Raw genomic sequence first — 20,414 nt, forward strand, 5'->3', positions numbered from 1 at the left:
GGCACTTACAGACGCTCCCTTACTGCACATGATATATTTGCACTGAATATCAGCAAAGGAGATGTTTGTAACCTGTAAGCAGAATCCATGAATGCTACTCACATGTGGCTTGTGTAATAGGCAGGGAGGTATTGCTGAGATTCCTGCTGACTGTCTGTATTGTTACATTGAATTCCCTCCCAGGGAGTAAGTCTCTGAATACCACGGGGGGGTCAGATTTGCTTTGATTCCATTGGGCAACATATGAGGTATCAGTACTTATGATGGATACGACATAGAGCTCTACATTCCCAGGCGGGGGAACCCACAGAACCTCCAGGAAATTGGTAGATTTGTTATTTCTCACTGTGACGTTGGCCGATGGGATTCTCTCAGGGTCTGAATGAGAAAAGAATGAAATATTCAGCTTTAATAACTGTAATGGATATGCACATTCACTTTCCTTATAACATTCCTTTTTTAATGAGTGGAAATGGCTGAAGGTCCCTAAATCCATTTATTGTAATTTTCGGGTGAGGGAATCTTAGCCAGTTACATTCCCAATCTACAAGGGCCACAGTGCACTAAATAGCAGAGAGCCAATGATATCACTTCCCCAACAGGCAGGCAATACTGGGGAGCATGGGAAGAGTAAAATGAATGGATGTGGATCCTTACTTGTGTACAGAGATATAGAAATAGGGTCACTCTGATACCCCAGAACTCCGACCGTTACTATCTGGATGGAGTAGTTGGTTCCAGACTGTAGATTGGGAATTTGCACAGAGGATTGATTCCCTGGATATAATAAATATACGGTTCCTGATGAATTGCTGTAGGAGACATTGAAGGAATACTGTGCGCCCGTCATATTCTGGGGTTGAGTCCAGTTGAGGGAGATACTGGTTGTGGTACTGCTGTATGATATCCATGGCCCGGGGGCAGAGGGATCTGTGTAGGAAAAGGACAGAGAAATACATTAAACCAGTAATTATATTGTACTGAGGGGTTTTTGGAGCATTTTTCAGTTTGGAGGGTGCTGATACAGATACACAGAGCTGTAGAGGAAGAGAGAGCCCAAGAAATGAGACCCCAGAGCTTCTTCCCCTCAAAAGGAAGCTTACAGAGGACTTTCTTGGATGCGGAATGCAGAATCCATGCCTTTAACCCCAAGGCATGATGGGCAGATATGGTAAAAGTCACCATGTTTTTACAGCCAACTTTGCCATGTCTACAGATGCTTCCAGGCAAAAACTGCATGCCTTCTTAATGTCATCTAGTATCTGTATGGATTGCTCATTTACTGTTACTCCCTCCATACTTTGAGTAGTCTCCCCTGACTATAAAGATATGGCTTTAATAACTGAGATTAAGGCCCCTGCAACCCTATAGGGGCAGATCTAGAAAAATGGCAGTTTAGAGCTCAATACATAAAAACTCACCCACCTTCTATTCATTCCTATGGGATTTTTATCAATGGGTTAAAGGTAGAACTCACCATTTGATAAATACGCTTCTAAAAATCCCGTAGGAATGCCCCAAAAAGCTTTTTCTACTCAGACTCTATTCTCTTCTCCATAGGCTGTCTAAGACCAGACAAGTCATTTATAGAGAGGGCCATCTCTTATGTCAGACAGACAATCGAAGCATCAACCGAAAAATCAACAGTTGGTTGTGAATCCTAAAACTCTGCACATTGTACTGGGACAGGATACATCTTTTCTATCCTCGGCTCAACTATCACTTTCCTAGGACCTTCCTGCCAATCTGCATTTAAAAGGTCTTTTAGGAGGTATGCACTTACCAATTACAACGTGACCCATCATACACCTGAAAGAGCCAAGAAACAATTTTCGGCAGCCAGTTTTACTCCCACATTGGCTCAGCGAATAAACTCCCTGGATAAGGTGCTGGAGCTAACTGATGGTACGTCACCGGGTCACTACTGCATTCACGCACAATTACGAGAAGCCAGCAATGCTAACACTACGTCCCTGGCCACTAAGAACAACCCCAGGCTGAGCTATGGCAGCAACAACACTAGTTGTGCATTAAGCAGAAAGAGTTTAAACTGTGATGACCCAAAGGTTTATGTTGACTGGGGATGGCCAGAGAAATGTTTGTAACCTGTAAGCAGAATCCATGAATGCTACTCACATGTGGCTTGTGTAATAGGCAGGGAGGTATTGCTGAGATTCCCGCTGACTGTCTGTATTGTTACATTGAATTCCCTCCCAGGGAGTAAGTCTCTGAATACCACGGGGGGGTCAGATTTGCTTTGATTCCATTGGGCAGCATATGAGGTATCAGTACTTATGAGGGATACGACATAGAGCTCTACATTCCCAGGCGGGGGAACCCACAGAACCTCCAGGAAATTGGTGGATTTGTTATTTCTCACTGTGACGTTGGCCGATGGGATTCTCTCAGGGTCTGAATGAGAAAAGAATGAAATATTCAGCTTTAATAACTGTAATGGATATGCACATTCACTTTCCTTATAACATTCCTTTTTTAATGAATGGAAATGGCTGAAGGTCCCTAAATCCATTTATTGGAATTTCGGGTGAGGGAATCTTAGCCAGTTACATTCCCAATCCACAAGGGCCACAGTGCACTAAATAGCAGAGAGCCAATGATATCACTTCCCCAACAGGCAGGCAATACTGGGGAGCATGGGAAGAGTAAAATGAATGCATGTGGATCCTTACTTGTGTACAGAGATATAGAAATAGGGTCACTCTGATACCCCAGAACTCCGACCGTTACTATCCGGATGGAGTAGTTGGTTCCAGACTGTAGATTGGGAATTTGCACAGAGGACTGATTCCCTGGATTTAATGAATACACGGTTCCTGGTAAAATGCTGTAGGTGACATTGAAGGAATACTGTGCGCCCGTCATATTCTGGGGTTGAGTCCAGTTGAGGGAGATACTGGTTGTGGTACTGCTGTATGATATCCATGGCCCGGGGGCAGAGGGATCTGTGTAGGAAAAGGACAGAGAAATACATTAAACCAGTAATTATATTGTACAGAGGGGTTTTTGGAGCATTTTTCAGTTTGGAGGGTGCTGATACAGATACACAGAGCTGTAGAGGAAGAGAGAGCCCAAGAAATGAGACCCCAGTGTAAGACAGAGCTGTTAAACATCCTAGAAGATGTTTGTGGGCCGGGTTATACTAAAATGGTCATTATATAAAATTAATGAATCAGAGCCCATGGGCACTACGAGAGACAAATGCCTTGGGGGCACATCCGGCCTGCAGGACTCCAGTTGGACATCCCTGGCCTAAGGGAAAGCCTGTTTCTGGGGAGAGGGGAGCGCCTTATAACATACAAGCATATAAATGGGGGTTAGCCCTGGAATCCAACAGAAAAGAGGAGCCGAGCTGAGCAGCTAGGAGATTGGGTCGGAACCACTGAGCAGAGCCCCTCTGTAGTGCTAAAGGCATAACCCTGTTAGTGGGTATTTGGGACCCTCAGGATATGCACAGTACAGTCCTACAGAGAATTGTTATGGGCACTTACAGACGCTCCCTTACTGCACATGATATATTTGCACTGAATATCAGCAAAGGAGATGTTTGTAACCTGTAAGCAGAATCCATGAATGCTACTCACATGTGGCTTGTGTAATAGGCAGGGAGGTATTGCTGAGATTCCCGCTGACTGTCTGTATTGTTACATTGAATTCCCTCCCAGGGAGTAAGCCTCTGAATACCACGGGGGGGTCAGATTTGCTTTGATTCCATTGGGCAGCATATGAGGAATCAGTACTTATGAGGGATACGACATAGAGCTCTACTTTCCCAGGCGGGGGAACCCACAGAACCTCCAGGAAATTGGTGGATTTGTTATTTCTCACTGTGACGTTGGCCGATGGGATTCTCTCAGGGTCTGAATGAGAAAAGAATGAAATATTCAGCTTTAATAACTGTAATGGATATGCACATTCACTTTCCATATAAAATCCCCCTTTTCAATGAATGGAAATGGCTGAAGGTCCCTAAATGTGTTAATTGGAATTAAAGGAGAAGGGAAGGTAAAAACTCAGTAGCTTTTTCAGAAAAGTCTATTTAAATACAGCCATAAGCACTTACAGTAATGCTGCACTCTGAGTCCTCTATCAAAAGAAACACAGGATTTCTTGTCTCCTTTTATGTAAACTTTTTCTTTGAGTGTCTGACTTTTTAACTCAGAAATATCCTACATTCCTGGGGCCAGAGTCTGTGCAGCTCTTTCCTATCTCCCTTCTCCCCCCTCCCACAAGAATTCTAAGAGCTCTCTCCCAATCCCTTAGGAATGTGTAATCATAGCTATAACAACTAGAGCAGCAGCAGGAAGCTACAAACACCAAGCTAAAATGGCAGCTGCAATATTAAGCAAACAGAGAAAGCTTCTAGGGCTCTAAACTCAGGTATGGTAATGCTTTCTGCAGAATAAATATAGCGTTCTAGCTTGCACTAATGTGGCAAATCTATTGGCAGTAAAATGCCAAAATGACTATCCTTCTCCTTTAAGGGTAAGAAAGTCTTAGTCAGTTACATTCCCAATACTCGAGGTGGACAGTGATCCAAATGGTAGAGAGCCAATGATATCACTTCCCCAACAGGCAGGCAATACTGGGGAGCATGGGAAGAGTAAACTGAATGGATGTGGATCCTTACTTGTGTACAGAGATATAGAAATAGGGTCACTCTGATACCCCAGAACTCCGACCGTTACTATCTGGATGGAGTAGTTGGTTCCAGACTGTAGATTGGGAATTTGCACACAGGACTGATTCCCTGGATTTAATGAATACACGGTTCCTGATGAATTGCTGTAGGTGACATTGAAGGAATACTGTGCGCCCGTCATATTCTGGGGTTGAGTCCAGTTGAGGGAGATACTGGTTGTGGTACTGCTGTATGATATCCATGGCCCGGGGGCAGAGGGATCTGTGTAGGAAAAGGACAGAGAAATACATTAAACCAGTAATTATATTGTACAGAGGGGTTTTTGAAACATTTTTCAGTTTGGAGGGTGCTGATACAGATACACAGAGCTGTAGAGGAAGAGAGAGCCCAAGAAATGAGACCCCAGTGTAAGACAGAGCTGTTAAACATCCTAGAAGTTGTTTGTGGGCGGGATTATATTAAAATGGTCATTATATAAAATTAATGAAATAGAGCCCATGGGCACTACAAGAGCCTTGAAAATGCCTTGGGGGCACATCCGGCCTGCAGGACTCCAGTTGGACATCCCTGGCCTAAGGGAAAGCCTGTTTCTGGGGAGAGGGGAGCACCTTATAACATACAAGCATATAAATGGGGGCTAGCGTTAGAGTCCAACAGAAAAGAGGAGCCGAGCTGAGCAGGGAGGAAACTGGGTCGGAACCACTGAGCAGAGCCCCTCTGTAGTGCTAAAGGCATAACCCTGTTAGTGGGTATTTGGGACCCTCAGGATATGCACAGTACAGTCCTGCAGAGAATTGTTATGGGCACTTACAGACGCTCCCTTACTGCACATGATATATTTGCACTGAATATCAGCAAAGGAGATGTTTGTAACCTGTAAGCAGAATCCATGAATGCTACTCACATGTGGCTTGTGTAATAGGCAGGGAGGTATTGCTGAGATTCCCGCTGACTGTCTGTATTGTTACATTGAATTCCCTCCCAGGGAGTAAGCCTCTGAATACCACGGGGGGGTCAGTTGTGTTTTGATTCCATTGGGCAGCATATGAGGTATCAGTACTTATGAGGGATATGACATAGAGCTCTACATTCCCAGGCGGGGGAACCCACAGAACCTCCAGGAAATTGGTGGATTTGTTATTTCTCACTGTGACGTTGGCCGATGGGATTCTCTCAGGGTCTGAATGAGAAAAGAATGAAATATTCAGCTTTAATAACTGTAATGGATATGCACATTCACTTTCCTTATAACATTCCCTTTTTTAATGAATGAAAATGGCTGAAGGTCCCTAAATCCATTTATTGGAATTTCGGGTGAGGGAATCTTAGCCAGTTACATTCCCAATCCACAAGGGCCACAGTGCACTAAATAGCAGAGAGCCAATGATATCACTTCCCCAACAGGCAGGCAATACTGGGGAGCATGGGAAGAGTAAAATGAATGGATGTGGATCCTTACTTGTGTACAGAGATATAGAAATAGGGTCACTCTGATACCCCAGAACTCCGACCGTTACTATCTGGATGGAGTAGTTGGTTCCAGACTGTAGATTGGGAATTTGCACAGAGGACTGATTCCCTGGATATAATGAATACACGGTTCCTGGTGAAATGCTGTAGGTGACATTGAAGGAATACTGTGCGCCCGTCATATTCTCGGGTTGAGTCCAGTTGAGGGAGATACTGGTTGTGGTACTGCTGTATGATATCCATAGCCCGGGGGCAGAGGGATCTGTGTAGGAAAAGGACAGAGAAATACATTAAACCAGTAATTATATTGTGCAGCATTTTTCAGTTTGGAGGGTGCTGATAAAAATACACAGAGCTGTAGAGGAAGAGAGAGCCCAAGAAATGACCCCAGAGCTTCTTCCCCTCAAAAGGAAGCTTACAGAGGACTTCTTGGATGAGGAATGCAGAATCCATGCCTTTAACCCCAAGTCATGATGGGCAGATATGGTAAAAGTCATAATGTATGCACTTACCAATAACAACGTGACCCATCATACACCTGAAAGAGCCAAGAAACCATTTTCGGCAGCCAGTTTTACTCCCACATTGGCTCAGCGAATAAACTCCCTGGATAAGGTGCTGGAGCTAACTGATGGTACGTCACCGGGTCACTATTGGATTCGCGCACAATTACGAGAAGCCAGCAATGCTAACACTATGTCCCTGGCCACTAAGAACAACCCCAGGCTGAGCTATGGCAGCAACAACACTAGTTGTGCATTGAGCAGAGACAGTTTAAACTGTGATGACCCAAAGGTTTATGTTGACTGGGGATGGCCAGAGAAATGTTTGTAACCTGTAAGCAGAATCCATGAATGCTACTCACATGTGGCTTGTGTAATAGGCAGGGAGGTATTGCTGAGATTCCCGCTGACTGTCTGTATTGTTACATTGAATTCCCTCCCAGGGAGTAAGCCTCTGAATACCACGGGGGGGTCAGATTTGCTTTGATTCCATTGGGCAGCATATGAGGAATCAGTACTTATGAGGGATACGACATAGAGCTCTACTTTCCCAGGCGGGGGAACCCACAGAACCTCCAGGAAATTGGTGGATTTGTTATTTCTCACTGTGACGTTGGCCGATGGGATTCTCTCAGGGTCTGAATGAGAAAAGAACGAAATATTCAGCTTTAATAACTGTAATGGATATGCACATTCACTTTCCTTATAACATTCCCTTTCTCAATGAGTGGAAATGGCTGAAAGTCCCTAAATCCATTTATTGGAATTTCGGGTGAGGGAATCTTAGCCAGTTACATTCCCAATCTACAACGGCCACAGTGCACTAAATAGCAGAGAGCAAATGATATCACTTTCCCAACAGGCAGGCAATACTGGGGAGCATGGGAAGAGTAAAATGAATGGATGTGGATCCTTACTTGTGTACAGAGATATAGAAATAGGGTCACTCTGATACCCCAGAACTCCGACCGTTACTATCTGGATGGAATAGTTGGTTCCAGACTGTAGATTGGGAATTTGCACAGAGGACTGATTCCCTGGATTTAATGAATATACGGTTCCTGATGAAATGCTGTAGGTGATATTGAAGGAATACTGTGCGCCCGTCATATTCTGGGGTTGAGTCCAGTTGAGGGAGATACTGGTTGTGGTACTGCTGTATGATATCCATGGCCCGGGGGCAGAGGGATCTGTGTAGGAAAAGGACAGAGAAATACATTAAACCAGTAATTATATTGTACTGAGGGGTTTTTGGAGCATTTTTCAGTTTGGAGGGTGCTGATACAGATACACAGAGCTGTAGAAGAAGAGAGAGCCCAAGAAATGAGACCCCAGTGTAAGACAGAGCTGTTAAACATCCTAGCAGTTGTTTGTGGGCCGGGTTATACTAAAATGGTCATTATATAAAATTAATGAATCAGAGCCCATGGGCACTAAGAGAGCCATGAAAATACCTTGGGGGCACATCAGGCCTGCAGGACTCCAGTTGGACATCCCTGGCCTAAGGGAAAGCCTGTTTCTGGGGAGAGGGGAGCACCTTATAACATACAAGCATATAAATGGGGGCTAGCGTTAGAGTCCAACAGAAAAGGGGAGCCGAGCTGAGCAGCTAGGAGATTGGGTCGGAACCACTGAGCAGAGCCCCTCTGTAGTGCTAAAGGCATAACCCTGTTAGTGGGTATTTGGGACCCTCAGGATATGCACAGTACAGTCCTACAGAGAATTGTTATGGGCACTTACAGACGCTCCCTTACTGCACATGATATATTTGCACTGAATATCAGCAAAGGAGATGTTTGTAACCTGTAAGCAGAATCCATGAATGCTACTCACATGTGGCTTGTGTAATAGGCAGGGAGGTATTGCTGAGATTCCCGCTGACTGTCTGTATTGTTACATTGAATTCCCTCCCAGGGAGTAAGTCTCTGAATACCACGGGGGGGTCAGATTTGCTTTGATTCCATTGGGCAGCATATGAGGTATCAGTACTTATGAGGGATACGACATAGAGCTCTACATTCCCAGGCGGGGGAACCCACAGAACCTCCAGGAAATTGGTGGATTTGTTATTTCTCACTGTGACGTTGGCCGATGGGATTCTCTCAGGTTCTGAATGAGAAAAGAATGAAATATTCAGCTTTAATAACTGTAATGGATATGCACATTCACTTTCCATATAAAATCCCCCTTTTCAATGAGTGGAAATGGCTGAAGGACCCTAAATCCATTTATTGGAATTTCGGGTGAGGGAATCTTAGCCAGTTACATTCCCAATCTACAAGGGCCACAGTGCACTAAATAGCAGAGAGCCAATGATATCACTTCCCCAACAGGCAGGCAATACTGGGGAGCATGGGAAGAGTAAAATGAATGGATGTGGATCCTTACTTGTGTACAGAGATATAGAAATAGGGTCACTCTGATACCCCAGAACTCCGACCGTTACTATCTGGATGGAATAGTTGGTTCCAGACTGTAGATTGGGAATTTGCACAGAGGACTGATTCCCTGGATTTAATGAATATACGGTTCCTGATGAAATGCTGTAGGTGACATTGAAGGAATACTGTGCGCCCGTCATATTCTGGGGTTGAGTCCAGTTGAGGGAGATACTGGTTGTGGTACTGCTGTATGATATCCATGGCCCGGGGGCAGAGGGATCTGTGTAGGAAAAGGACAGAGAAATACATTAAACCAGTAATTATATTGTAAAAAGGGGTTTTTGAAACATTTTTCAGTTTGGAGGGTGCTGATACAGATACACAGAGCTGTAGAGGAAGAGAGAGCCCAAGAAATGAGACCCCAGTGTAAGACAGAGCTGTTAAAAATCCTAGAAGATGTTTGTGGGGCGGGATTATACTAAAATGGTCATTATATAAAATTAATGAAATAGAGCCCATGGGCACTACGAGAGCCATAAAAATGCCTTGGGGGCACATCCGGCCTGCAGGACTCCAGTTGGACATCCCTGGCCTAAGGGAAAGCCTGTTTCTGGGGAGAGGGGAGCACCTTATAACATACAAGCATATAAATGGGGGCTAGCGTTAGAGTCCAACAGAAAAGAGGAGCCGAGCTGAGCAGGGAGGAAACTGGGTCGGAGCAGAGCCCCTCTGTAGTGCTAAAGGCATAACCCTGTTAGTGGGTATTTGGGACCCTCAGGATATGCACAGTACAGTCCTACAGAGAATTGTTATGGGCACTTACAGACGCTCCCTTACTGCACATGATATATTTGCACTGAATATCAGCAAAGGAGATGTTTGTAACCTGTAAGCAGAATCCATGAATGCTACTCACATGTGGCTTGTGTAATAGGCAGGGAGGTATTGCTGAGATTCCCGCTGACTGTCTGTATTGTTACATTGAATTCCCTCCCAGGGAGTAAGCCTCTGAATACCACGGGGGGGTCAGATTTGCTTTGATTCCATTGGGCAGCATATGAGGTATCAGTACTTATGAGGGATACGACATAGAGCTCTACATTCCCAGGCGGGGGAACCCACAGAACCTCCAGGAAATTGGTGGATTTGTTATTTCTCACTGTGACGTTGGCCGATGGGATTCTCTCAGGGTCTGAATGAGAAAAGAATGAAATATTCAGCTTTAATAACTGTAATGGATATGCACATTCATTTTCCTTATAACATTCCCTTTTTTAATGAATGAAAATGGCTGAAGGTCCCTAAATCCATTTATTGGAATTTCGGGTGAGGGAATCTTAGCCAGTTACATTCCCAATCTACAAGGGCCACAGTGCACTAAATAGCAGAGAGCCAATGATATCACTTCCCCAACAGGCAGGCAATACTGGGGAGCATGGGAAGAGTAAAATGAATGGATGTGGATCCTTACTTGTGTACAGAGATAAAGAAATAGGGTCACTCTGATACCCCAGAACTCCGACCGTTACTATCTGGATGGAGTAGTTGGTTCCAGACTGTAGATTGGGAATTTGCACAGAGGACTGATTCCCTGGATATAATGAATACACGGTTCCTGGTGAAATGCTGTAGGTGACATTGAAGGAATACTGTGCGCCCGTCATATTCTGGGGTTGAGTCCAGTTGAGGGAGATACTGGTTGTGGTACTGCTGTATGATATCCATAGCCCGGGGGCAGAGGGATCTGTGTAGGAAAAGGACAGAGAAATACATTAAACCAGTAATTATATTGTGCAGCATTTTTCAGTTTGGAGGGTGCTGATAAAAATACACAGAGCTGTAGAGGAAGAGAGAGCCCAAGAAATGACCCCAGAGCTTCTTCCCCTCAAAAGGAAGCTTACAGAGGACTTCTTGGATGAGGAATGCAGAATCCATGCCTTTAACCCCAAGTCATGATGGGCAGATATGGTAAAAGTCATAATGTATGCACTTACCAATAACAACGTGACCCATCATACACCTGAAAGAGCCAAGAAACCATTTTCGGCAGCCAGTTTTACTCCCACATTGGCTCAGCGAATAAACTCCCTGGATAAGGTGCTGGAGCTAACTGATGGTACGTCACCGGGTCACTATTGGATTCGCGCACAATTACGAGAAGCCAGCAATGCTAACACTATGTCCCTGGCCACTAAGAACAACCCCAGGCTGAGCTATGGCAGCAACAACACTAGTTGTGCATTAAGCAGAGAGAGTTTAAACTGTGATGACCCAAAGGTTTATGTTGACTGGGGATGGCCAGAGAAATGTTTGTAACCTGTAAGCAGAATCCATGAATGCTACTCACATGTGGCTTGTGTAATAGGCAGGGAGGTATTGCTGAGATTCCCGCTGACTGTCTGTATTGTTACATTGAATTCCCTCCCAGGGAGTAAGTCTCTGAATACCACGGGGGGGTCAGATTTGCTTTGATTCCATTGGGCAGCATATGAGGTATCAGTACTTATGAGGGATACGACATAGAGCTCTACATTCACAGGCAGGGGAACCCACAAAACCTCCAGGAAATTGGTAGATTTGTTATTTCTCACTGTGACGTTGGCCGATGGGATTCTCTCAGGGTCTGAATGAGAAAAGAATGAAATATTCAGCTTTAATAACTGTAATGGATATGCACATTCACTTTCCATATAAAATCCCCCTTTTCAATGAATGGAAATGGCTGAAGGACCCTAAATCCATTTATTGGAATTTCGGGTGAGGGAATCTTAGCCAGTTACATTCCCAATCCACAAGGGCCACAGTGCACTAAATAGCAGAGAGCCAATGATATCACTTCCCCAACAGGCAGGCAATACTGGGGAGCATGGGAAGAGTAAAATGAATGCATGTGGATCCTTACTTGTGTACAGAGATATAGAAATAGGGTCACTCTGATACCCCAGAACTCCAACCGTTACTATCTGGATGGAGTAGTTGGTTCCAGACTGTAGATTGGGAATTTGCACAGAGGACTGATTCCCTGGATTTAATGAATACACGGTTCCTGGTAAAATGCTGTAGGTGACATTGAATGAATACTGTGCGCCCGTCATATTCTGGGGTTGAGTCCAGTTGAGGGAGATACTGGTTGTGGTACTGCTGTATGATATCCATGGCCCGGGGGCAGAGGGATCTGTGTAGGAAAAGGACAGAGAAATACATTAAACCAGTAATTATATTGTACAGAGGGGTTTTTGAAACATTTTTCAGTTTGGAGGGTGCTGATACAGATACACAGAGCTGTAGAGGAAGAGAGAGCCCAAGAAATGAGACCCCAGTGTAAGACAGAGCTGTTAAACATCCTAGAAGTTGTTTGTGGGGCCGGATTATACTAAAATGGTCATTATATAAAGTTAATGAATCAGAGCCCATGGGAACTACGAGAGCCATGAAAATGCCTTGGGGGCACATCCGGCCTGCAGGACTCCAGTTGGACATCCCTGGCCTAAGGGAAAGCCTGTTTCTGGGGAGAGGGGAGCGCCTTATAACATACAAGCATATAAATGGGGGCTAGCATTAGAGTCCAACAGAAAAGAGGAGCTGAGCTGAGCAGCTAGGAGATTGGGTCAGAACCACTGAGCAGAGCCCCTCTGTAGTGCTAAAGGCATAACCCTGTTAGTGGGTATTTGGGACCCTCAGGATGTGCACAGTACAGTCCTGCAGAGAATTGTTATGGGCACTTACAGACGCTCCCTTACTGCACATGATATATTTGCACTGAATATCAGCAAAGGAGATGTTTGTAACCTGTAAGCAGAATCCATGAATGCTACTCACATGTGGCTTGTGTAATAGGCAGGGAGGTATTGCTGAGATTCCCGCTGACTGTCTGTATTGTTACATTGAATTCCCTCCCAGGGAGTAAGTCTCTGAATACCACGGGGGGGTCAGATTTGCTTTGATTCCATTGGGCAGCATATGAGGTATCAGTACTTATAAGGGATATGACATAGAGCTCTACATTCCCAGGCGGGGGAACCCACAGAACCTCCAGGAAATTGGTGGATTTGTTATTTCTCACTGTGACGTTGGCCGATGGGATTCTCTCAGGGTCTGAATGAGAAAAGAATGAAATATTCAGCTTTAATAACTGTAATGGATATGCACATTCACTTTCCTTATAACATTCCCTTTCTCAATGAGTGGAAATGGCTGAAGGTCCCTAAATGTGTTAATTGGAATTAAAGGAGAAGGGAAGGTAAAAACTCAGTAGCTTTTTCAGAAAGGTCTATTTAAATACAGCCATAAGCACTTACAGTAATGCTGCACTCTGAGTCCTCTATCAAAAGAAACACAGGATTTCTTGTCTCCTTTTTTGTAAACTTGTTCTTTGGGTGTCGGACTTTTTCTCTCAAAATTATTATTATTATTAACATTTATTTATAAAGCGCCAACATATTCCGCAGCGCTGTACAATAAGTGGGTTTCATACATTGAACATACAGAGTAACATATACAGCAATCAGTAACCCATACAGGAGGGGAAGGGAGCCCTGCCCAAAAGAGCTTACACTCTACAAGGAGAAAGGGTTGAGACACAAGGTGTGAGAATGGGCGGAGCTGGGAGAGGGGGGGCACAGGGTGTTGCTGAACTAGATTAGGGTAAGCCTCTCTGAATAAATGGGTATTTAGAGATCTCTTGAAGGCAGAGAGATTGGGGGAAAGTCTGACAGTTTGTGGGAGCGAATCCCAGAGAAGGGGGGCAGCCCTTGCACAGGCTTGTGTGTGAGTGTGTGAGGGGGGAATGAGAGAGGAGTTGGGGAGCAGGTCAGTAGGGGGGTAACAAGCGGGTTGGGTGGTACCTAGAGATGAGTTCAGAGATGTAGGGTGGGGCAGAGTTATGGGCTGCTTTGAATGTGAGGGTCAGGAGTTTGAATTTTATCCTGGATGGTAGGGGAAGCCAGTGCAGGGATTGGCAGAGTGGCACGGCAGGGAGACTGGCAGAGTGGCACGGCAGGGAGACTGGCAGAGTGGCACGGCAGGGAGACTGGCAGAGTGGCACGGCAGGGGGACTGGCAGAGTGGCACGGCAGGGAGACTGGCAGAGTGGCACGGCAGGGAGACTGGCAGAGTGGCACGGCAGGGGGATTGGCAGAGTGGCACGGCAGGGAGACTGGCAGAGTGGCACGGCAGGGAGACTGGCAGAGTGGCACGGCAGGGGAGACTGGAAGAGTTGCACGGCAGGGGGACTGGCAGAGTGGCACGGCAGGGAGACTGGAAGAGTTGCACGGCAGGGGGACTGGCAGAGTGGCACGGCAGGGGGATTGGCAGAGTGGCACGGCAGGGAGACTGGCAGAGTGGCACGGCAGGGAGACTGGCAGAGTGGCACGGCAGGGAGACTGGAAGAGTTGCACGGCAGGGGGACTGGCAGAGTGGCACGGCAGGGAGACTGGAAGAGTTGCACGGCAGGGGGACTGGCAGAGTGGCACGGCAGGGGGATTGGCAGAGTGGCACGGCAGGGGGATTGGCAGAGTGGCACGGCAGGGAGACTGGCAGAGTGGCACGGCAGGGAGACTGGCAGAGTGGCACGGCAGGGAGACTGGCAGAGTGGCACGGCAGGGGGATTGGCAGAGCGGCACGGCAGGGGGATTGGCAGAGGGGCACGGCAGAGAGACTGGCAGAGTGGCACGGCAGGGGGATTGGCAGAGTGGCACGGCAGGGAGACTGGCAGTGTGGCATGGCAGGGGGATTGGCAGAGTGGCACGGCAGGGAGACTGGCAGAGTGGCACGGCAGGGAGACTGGCAGAGTGGCACGGCAGGGGGATTGGCAGAGTGGCACGGCAGGGAGACTGGCAGAGTGGCACGGCAGGGAGACTGGAAGAGTTGCACGGCAGGGGGACTGGCAGAGTGGCACGGCAGGGGGATTGGCAGAGTGGCACGGCAGGGAGACTGGCAGAGTGGCATGGCAGGGAGACTGGCAGAGTGGCACGGCAGGGGGATTGGCAGAGTGGCACGGCAGGGAGACTGGCAGAGTGGCATGGCAGGGAGACTGGCAGAGTGGCACGGCAGAGAGACTGGCAGAGTGGCACGGCAGGGAGACTGGCAGAGTGGCACGGCAGGGAGACTGGCAGAGTGGCACGGCAGGGGATTGGCAGAGTGGCACGGTAGGGAGACTGGCAGAGTGGCACGGCAGGGGGATTGGCAGAGTGACACGGCAGGGAGACTGGCAGAGTGGCACGGCAGGGAGACTGGCAGAGTGGCACGGCAGGGAGACTGGCAGAGTGGCACGGCAGGGAGACTGGCAGAGTGGCACGGCAGGGGGATTGGCAGAGTGGCACGGCAGGGAGACTGGCAGAGTGGCACGGCAGGGAGACTGGCAGAGTGGCACGGCAGGGAGACTGGCAGAGTGGCACGGCAGGGAGACTGGCAGAGTGGCACGGCAGGGAGACTGGCAGAGTGGCACGGCAGGGAGACTGGCAGAGTGGCACGGCAGGGGGATTGGCAGAGTGGCACGGCAGGGAGACTGGCAGAGTGGCACGGCAGGGAGACTGGAAGAGTTGCACGGCAGGGGGACTGGCAGAGTGGCACGGCAGGGGGATTGGCAGAGTGGCACGGCAGGGGGATTGGCAGAGTGGCACGGCAGGGAAGACTGGCAGAGTGGCACGGCAGGGAGACTGGCAGAGTGGCACGGCAGGGAGACTGGCAGAGTGGCACGGCAGGGGGATTGGCAGAGCGGCACGGCAGGGGGATTGGCAGAGGGGCACGGCAGAGAGACTGGCAGAGTGGCACGGCAGGGGGATTGGCAGAGTGGCACGGCAGGGAGACTGGCAGTGTGGCATGGCAGGGGGATTGGCAGAGTGGCACGGCAGGGAGACTGGCAGAGTGGCACGGCAGGGAGACTGGCAGAGTGGCACGGCAGGGGGATTGGCAGAGTGGCACGGAAGGGAGACTGGCAGAGTGGCACGGCAGGGAGACTGGAAGAGTTGCACGGCAGGGGGACTGGCAGAGTGGCACGGCAGGGGGATTGGCAGAGTGGCACGGCAGGGAGACTGGCAGAGTGGCATGGCAGGGAGACTGGCAGAGTGGCACGGCAGGGGGATTGGCAGAGTGGCACGGCAGGGAGACTGGCAGAGTGGCATGGCAGGGAGACTGGCAGAGTGGCACGGCAGAGAGACTGGCAGAGTGGCACGGCAGGGAGACTGGCAGAGTGGCACGGCAGGGAGCACTGGCAGAGTGGCACGGCAGGGAGACTGGCAGAGTGGCATGGCAAGGGGATTGGCAGAGTGGCACGGCAGGGAGACTGGCAGAGTGGCACGGCAGGGGGATTGGCAGAGTGACACGGCAGGGAGACTGGCAGAGTGGCACGGCAGGGGGATTGGCAGAAGTGGCACGGCAGGGAGACTGCAGAGTGGCACGGCAGGGAGACTGGCAGAGTGGCACGGCAGGGAGACTGGCAGAGTGGCACGGCAGGGGGACTGGCAGAGTGGCACGGCAGGGGGATTGGCAGAGTGGCACGGCAGGGAGACTGGCAGAGTGGCACGGCAGGGGGATTGGCAGAGTGGCACGGCAGGGGGACTGGCAGAGTGGCACGGCAGGGGGACTGGCAGAGTGGCACGGCAGGGGGATTGGCAGAGTGGCACGGCAGGGAGACTGGCAGAGTGGCACGGCAGGGGGACTGGCAGAGTGGCACGGCAGGGGGATTGGCAGAGTGGCACGGCAGGGGGACTGGCAGAGTGGCACGGCAGGGGGATTGGCAGAGCGGCACGGCAGAGGAGGAGCGGTTGGAGAGGTGTATGAGCCTGGCAGCAGTATTCATTATGGACTGGAGAGGGGACAGGCTTTGGAGGGGAAGGCCAATTAGCAGGGAGTTACAGTAGTCCAGGCGGGATATTATAAGAGAGTGAATAAGAATTTTGGCAGCATCTTGGGTGATAAATGATCGGATTTTGGAGATATTTCTTAGGTGAAAGTGACAGGATTTGATAAGTGATTGGATATGAGGGGTGAAGGACAGGGCAGAATCAGGGGGAACCCCAAGGCACCAGCCTGGGAAGATGGGGGGATGGGAGAATTGTTACCCTGTATAGATACCTCGGGAACAATGTGGGCGTTGGATGGGGGAAAGAGAACCAATTCTGGTTCAGAGAGGGTTAATTTAAGGGAACATTGGGACATCCAAGTGGAGATAGTGGCCAGGCAGGGAGAGACGCCAGTTAGAAGCTCTGGGTTGGTCATTTGTTAGTCGGGTTAGGAATATCCTTCATTCCTGGTGCCAGAGTCTGTGCAGCTCTGTCCTGTCTCCCTTCTCCCCCCTCCCACAAGAATTCTAAGAACTCCCTCCCCCTCCCTTAGGAATGTGTAATCTGAGCTATAACGACTAGAGCTGCAGCAGGAAGCTACAAACACCAAGCTAAAATGGCAGTAATGGTAATTATATTGTAGGGTGCTGATACAGATACACAGAGCTGTAGAGGAAGAGAGAGCCCAAGAAATGAGACCCCAGTGTAAGACAGAGCTGTCAAACATTCTAGAAGACGTTTGTGGGCGGGATTATACTAAAATGGTCAGTATATGAATTAATGAAATAGAGCCCAGAGGCACACAGAGAGCTATAAATATTTTATGGGGGGGCACATCCGGCCTGCAGGACTCCAGTTGGATATCCCTGGCCTAAGGGAAAGCCTGTTTCTGGGGAGCGCCTTATAACATACAAGCATATAAATGGGGGCTAGCGTTAGAATCCAACAGAAAAGGGGAGCCGAGCTGAGCAGCTAGGAGATTGGGTCGGAACCACTGAGCAGAGCCCCTCTGTAGTGCTAAAGGCATAACCCTGTTAGTGGGTATTTGGGACCCTCAGGATATGCACAGTAGAATTGCAGAATCAGTTCAAATATCAAAATATCACTGTTCCACAATGGTTCCCCCAACAGGATCAGGACAGGGGGGCAATAAGTAACTGTTGGGGCAGAGACTTACAGGTTGTGATGCTTTGGCAGCAGTTCAGCGATGAGTTCCCATACACAATAACATACTGGCTCCCGGGTGTGAGGTTAGAGACAGTATTGTTTGTTATTTCTGATTGTGGCACCGTTGTTCCATTTAAGTATTGCACACTCTGTATTGTCACATTCTCTGCCGGGTCACCCACTGTTATTTGGCAAGTTGTGCTGACTATAGAAACAGCGTTGCAGTCTGCAGCATCTATGATGGAGAGAAACACAGTCAGAGACACAACAGCACCCACAGCTCTACGCCAGAAACACCCGGTACTGCCCTGTATGTACTTACACATGGGGGGGTATGATCACTATATATAAATATATAGGGGGGGGGGGGGGCAGTAATGAAATAGAGAAAGTACAGGGAAGAGCGACTAAGCTGATAAAGGGAATGGGCTCAGTTATGGGGAAAGGCTGGCCCAGTTGGGATTGGTTACACTGGGGGGGGGGGGCAGTTAAGGGGGGGGTCACTATATATAAATATATAAGGGGGGGCAGTAATGAAATAGAGAAAGTACAGGGAAGAGCGACTAAGCTGATAAAGGGAATGGGCTCGGTTATGGGGAAAGGCTGGCCCAGTTGGGATTGGTTACACTGGGGGGGGGGGCAGTTAAGGGGGGGGTCACTATATATAAATATATAAGGGGGGGCAGTAATGAAATAGAGAAAGTACAGGGAAGAGCGACTAAGCTGATAAAGGGAATGGGCTCAGTTATGGGGAAAGGCTGGCCCAGTTGGGATTGGTTACACTGGGGGGGGGGGGGGGGGGCAGTTAAGGGGGGGTCACTATATATAAATATATAAGGGGGGGCAGTAATGAAATAGAGAAAGTACAGGGAAGAGCGACTAAGCTGATAAAGGGAATGGGCTCAGTTATGGGGAAAGGCTGGCCCAGTTGGGATTGGTTACACTGGGGGGGGGGCAGTTAAGGGGGGGTCACTATATATAAATATATAAGGGGGGGCAGTAATGAAATAGAGAAAGTACAGGGAAGAGCGACTAAGCTGATAAAGGGAATGGGCTCAGTTATGGGGAAAGGCTGGCCCAGTTGGGATTGGTTACACTGGGGAAGGGGCAGTTAAGGGGGGGGTCACTATATATAAATATATAAGGGGGGGGCAGTAATGAAATAGAGAAAGTACAGGGAAGAGCGACTAAGCTGATAAAGGGAATGGGCTCAGTTATGGGGAAAGGCTGGCCCAGTTGGGATTGGTTACACTGGGGAAGGGGCAGTTAAGGGGGGGGTCACTATATATAAATATATAAGGGGGGGGCAGTAATGAAATAGAGAAAGTACAGGGAAGAGCGACTAAGCTGATAAAGGGAATGGGCTCAGTTATGGGGAAAGGCTGGCCCAGTTGGGATTGGTTACACTGGGGAAGGGGCAGTTAAGGGGGGGGGTCACTATATATAAATATATAAGGGGGGGCAGTAATGAAATAGAGAAAGTACAGAGAAGAGCGAGTAAGGCAATAAGCAGTTACTATGTTGTGCAAAGTCTATTTTTGATTTTGATTTGATTTTTACTATGAAAATACATTTTCACTCACCTTCTTGTGGCTACCCTTTATCTCAAATATGAATTAGAGTGCAAGCTCCTGGAACAAGCGATCTGATGAGGGGTTGTTGCACATTGTTAATAGCAGGGGTGTGCTGACTGTAACTGGCCCCATTCAAGCCAAATTACAGACCCAAAAGCCTGTAACAATTTCCCTCCACCAGGGGGAGCCAATAACCCGTAGAAGGAGCAGGGTACTTACCAGTAACATCACACTGACCGGGCACCTTTAGGGGAGAATGAAAAAAGACCAATCGGTTGGAATTCAGATCATATAATATCTCTGTATCTCTGCAATTTGCTTTCCAAAAATCTCAGCTGCGTCCGGTAACAAATTCATTTGAAACATTCGCAGAGAGGGAAAATATTCTATAGAAATTCGGAACTTTTCTGCCATTATATATAAATATAAAGTTCCCCAGGGATAGAGATAGAGAACACAGTATGGCACAGTATGGCACAGTAAGGCACAGTAAGGCACAGTATGGCACAGTATGGCACAGTAAGGCACAGTATGGCACAGTATGGCACAGTATGGCACAGTATGGCACAGTAAGGCACAGTATGGCACAGTAAGGCACAGTAAGGCACAGTATGGCCACAGTTATGGCACAGTATGGCACAGTAAGGCACAGTAAGGCCACAGTATGGCACAGTATGGCACAGTAAGGCACAGTATGGCACAGTATGGCACAGGTAAGGCACAGTATGGCACAGTATGGCCACAGTAAGGCACAGTAAGGCACAGGTATGGCACAGTATGGCACAGTAAGGCACAGTATGGCACAGTAAGCACAGTATGGCACAGTATGGCACAGTAAGGCACGTATGGCACGTAATGGCACAGTAGGCACAGTAGGAC

At 48.3% G+C, this 20,414-nt stretch overlaps 1 protein-coding gene across 20 annotated transcripts in view; it reads right to left on the bottom strand.

Annotated features, from left to right (window-relative positions):
* Positions 1–20,414, bottom strand: part of LOC101734942 (receptor-type tyrosine-protein phosphatase beta-like) — an 83,086-nt gene that overhangs the window by 44,085 nt on the left and 18,587 nt on the right. For 14 of the 20 annotated variants that reach the window (XM_031900315.1, XM_031900311.1, XM_031900312.1 and 11 more), the window contains exons 2-20: positions 19,755–19,779; positions 17,972–18,196; positions 12,834–13,109; positions 11,917–12,189; positions 11,362–11,637; positions 10,486–10,758; positions 9,931–10,206; positions 9,022–9,294; positions 8,467–8,742; positions 7,551–7,823; positions 6,996–7,271; positions 6,120–6,392; positions 5,565–5,840; positions 4,649–4,921; positions 3,603–3,878; positions 2,691–2,963; positions 2,137–2,412; positions 658–930; positions 103–378 (exon numbers count right to left, since the gene is read on the bottom strand). In XM_031900315.1, the coding sequence (XP_031756175.1) occupies positions 103–378; positions 658–930; positions 2,137–2,412; positions 2,691–2,963; positions 3,603–3,878; positions 4,649–4,921; positions 5,565–5,840; positions 6,120–6,392; positions 6,996–7,271; positions 7,551–7,823; positions 8,467–8,742; positions 9,022–9,294; positions 9,931–10,206; positions 10,486–10,758; positions 11,362–11,637; positions 11,917–12,189; positions 12,834–13,109; positions 17,972–18,196; positions 19,755–19,779 (4,918 nt within the window). The remainder of the gene's footprint in view (positions 1–102; positions 379–657; positions 931–2,136; positions 2,413–2,690; positions 2,964–3,602; positions 3,879–4,648; positions 4,922–5,564; positions 5,841–6,119; positions 6,393–6,995; positions 7,272–7,550; positions 7,824–8,466; positions 8,743–9,021; positions 9,295–9,930; positions 10,207–10,485; positions 10,759–11,361; positions 11,638–11,916; positions 12,190–12,833; positions 13,110–17,971; positions 18,197–19,754; positions 19,780–20,414) is intronic. The other 6 variants (XM_031900308.1, XM_031900319.1, XM_031900318.1 and 3 more) reach the window with 6 other exon arrangements.

The sequence above is a fragment of the Xenopus tropicalis genome, chromosome 4 (assembly GCF_000004195.4).
Source record: "Xenopus tropicalis strain Nigerian chromosome 4, UCB_Xtro_10.0, whole genome shotgun sequence".
NCBI classification, from domain to species: domain Eukaryota; kingdom Metazoa; phylum Chordata; class Amphibia; order Anura; family Pipidae; genus Xenopus; species Xenopus tropicalis.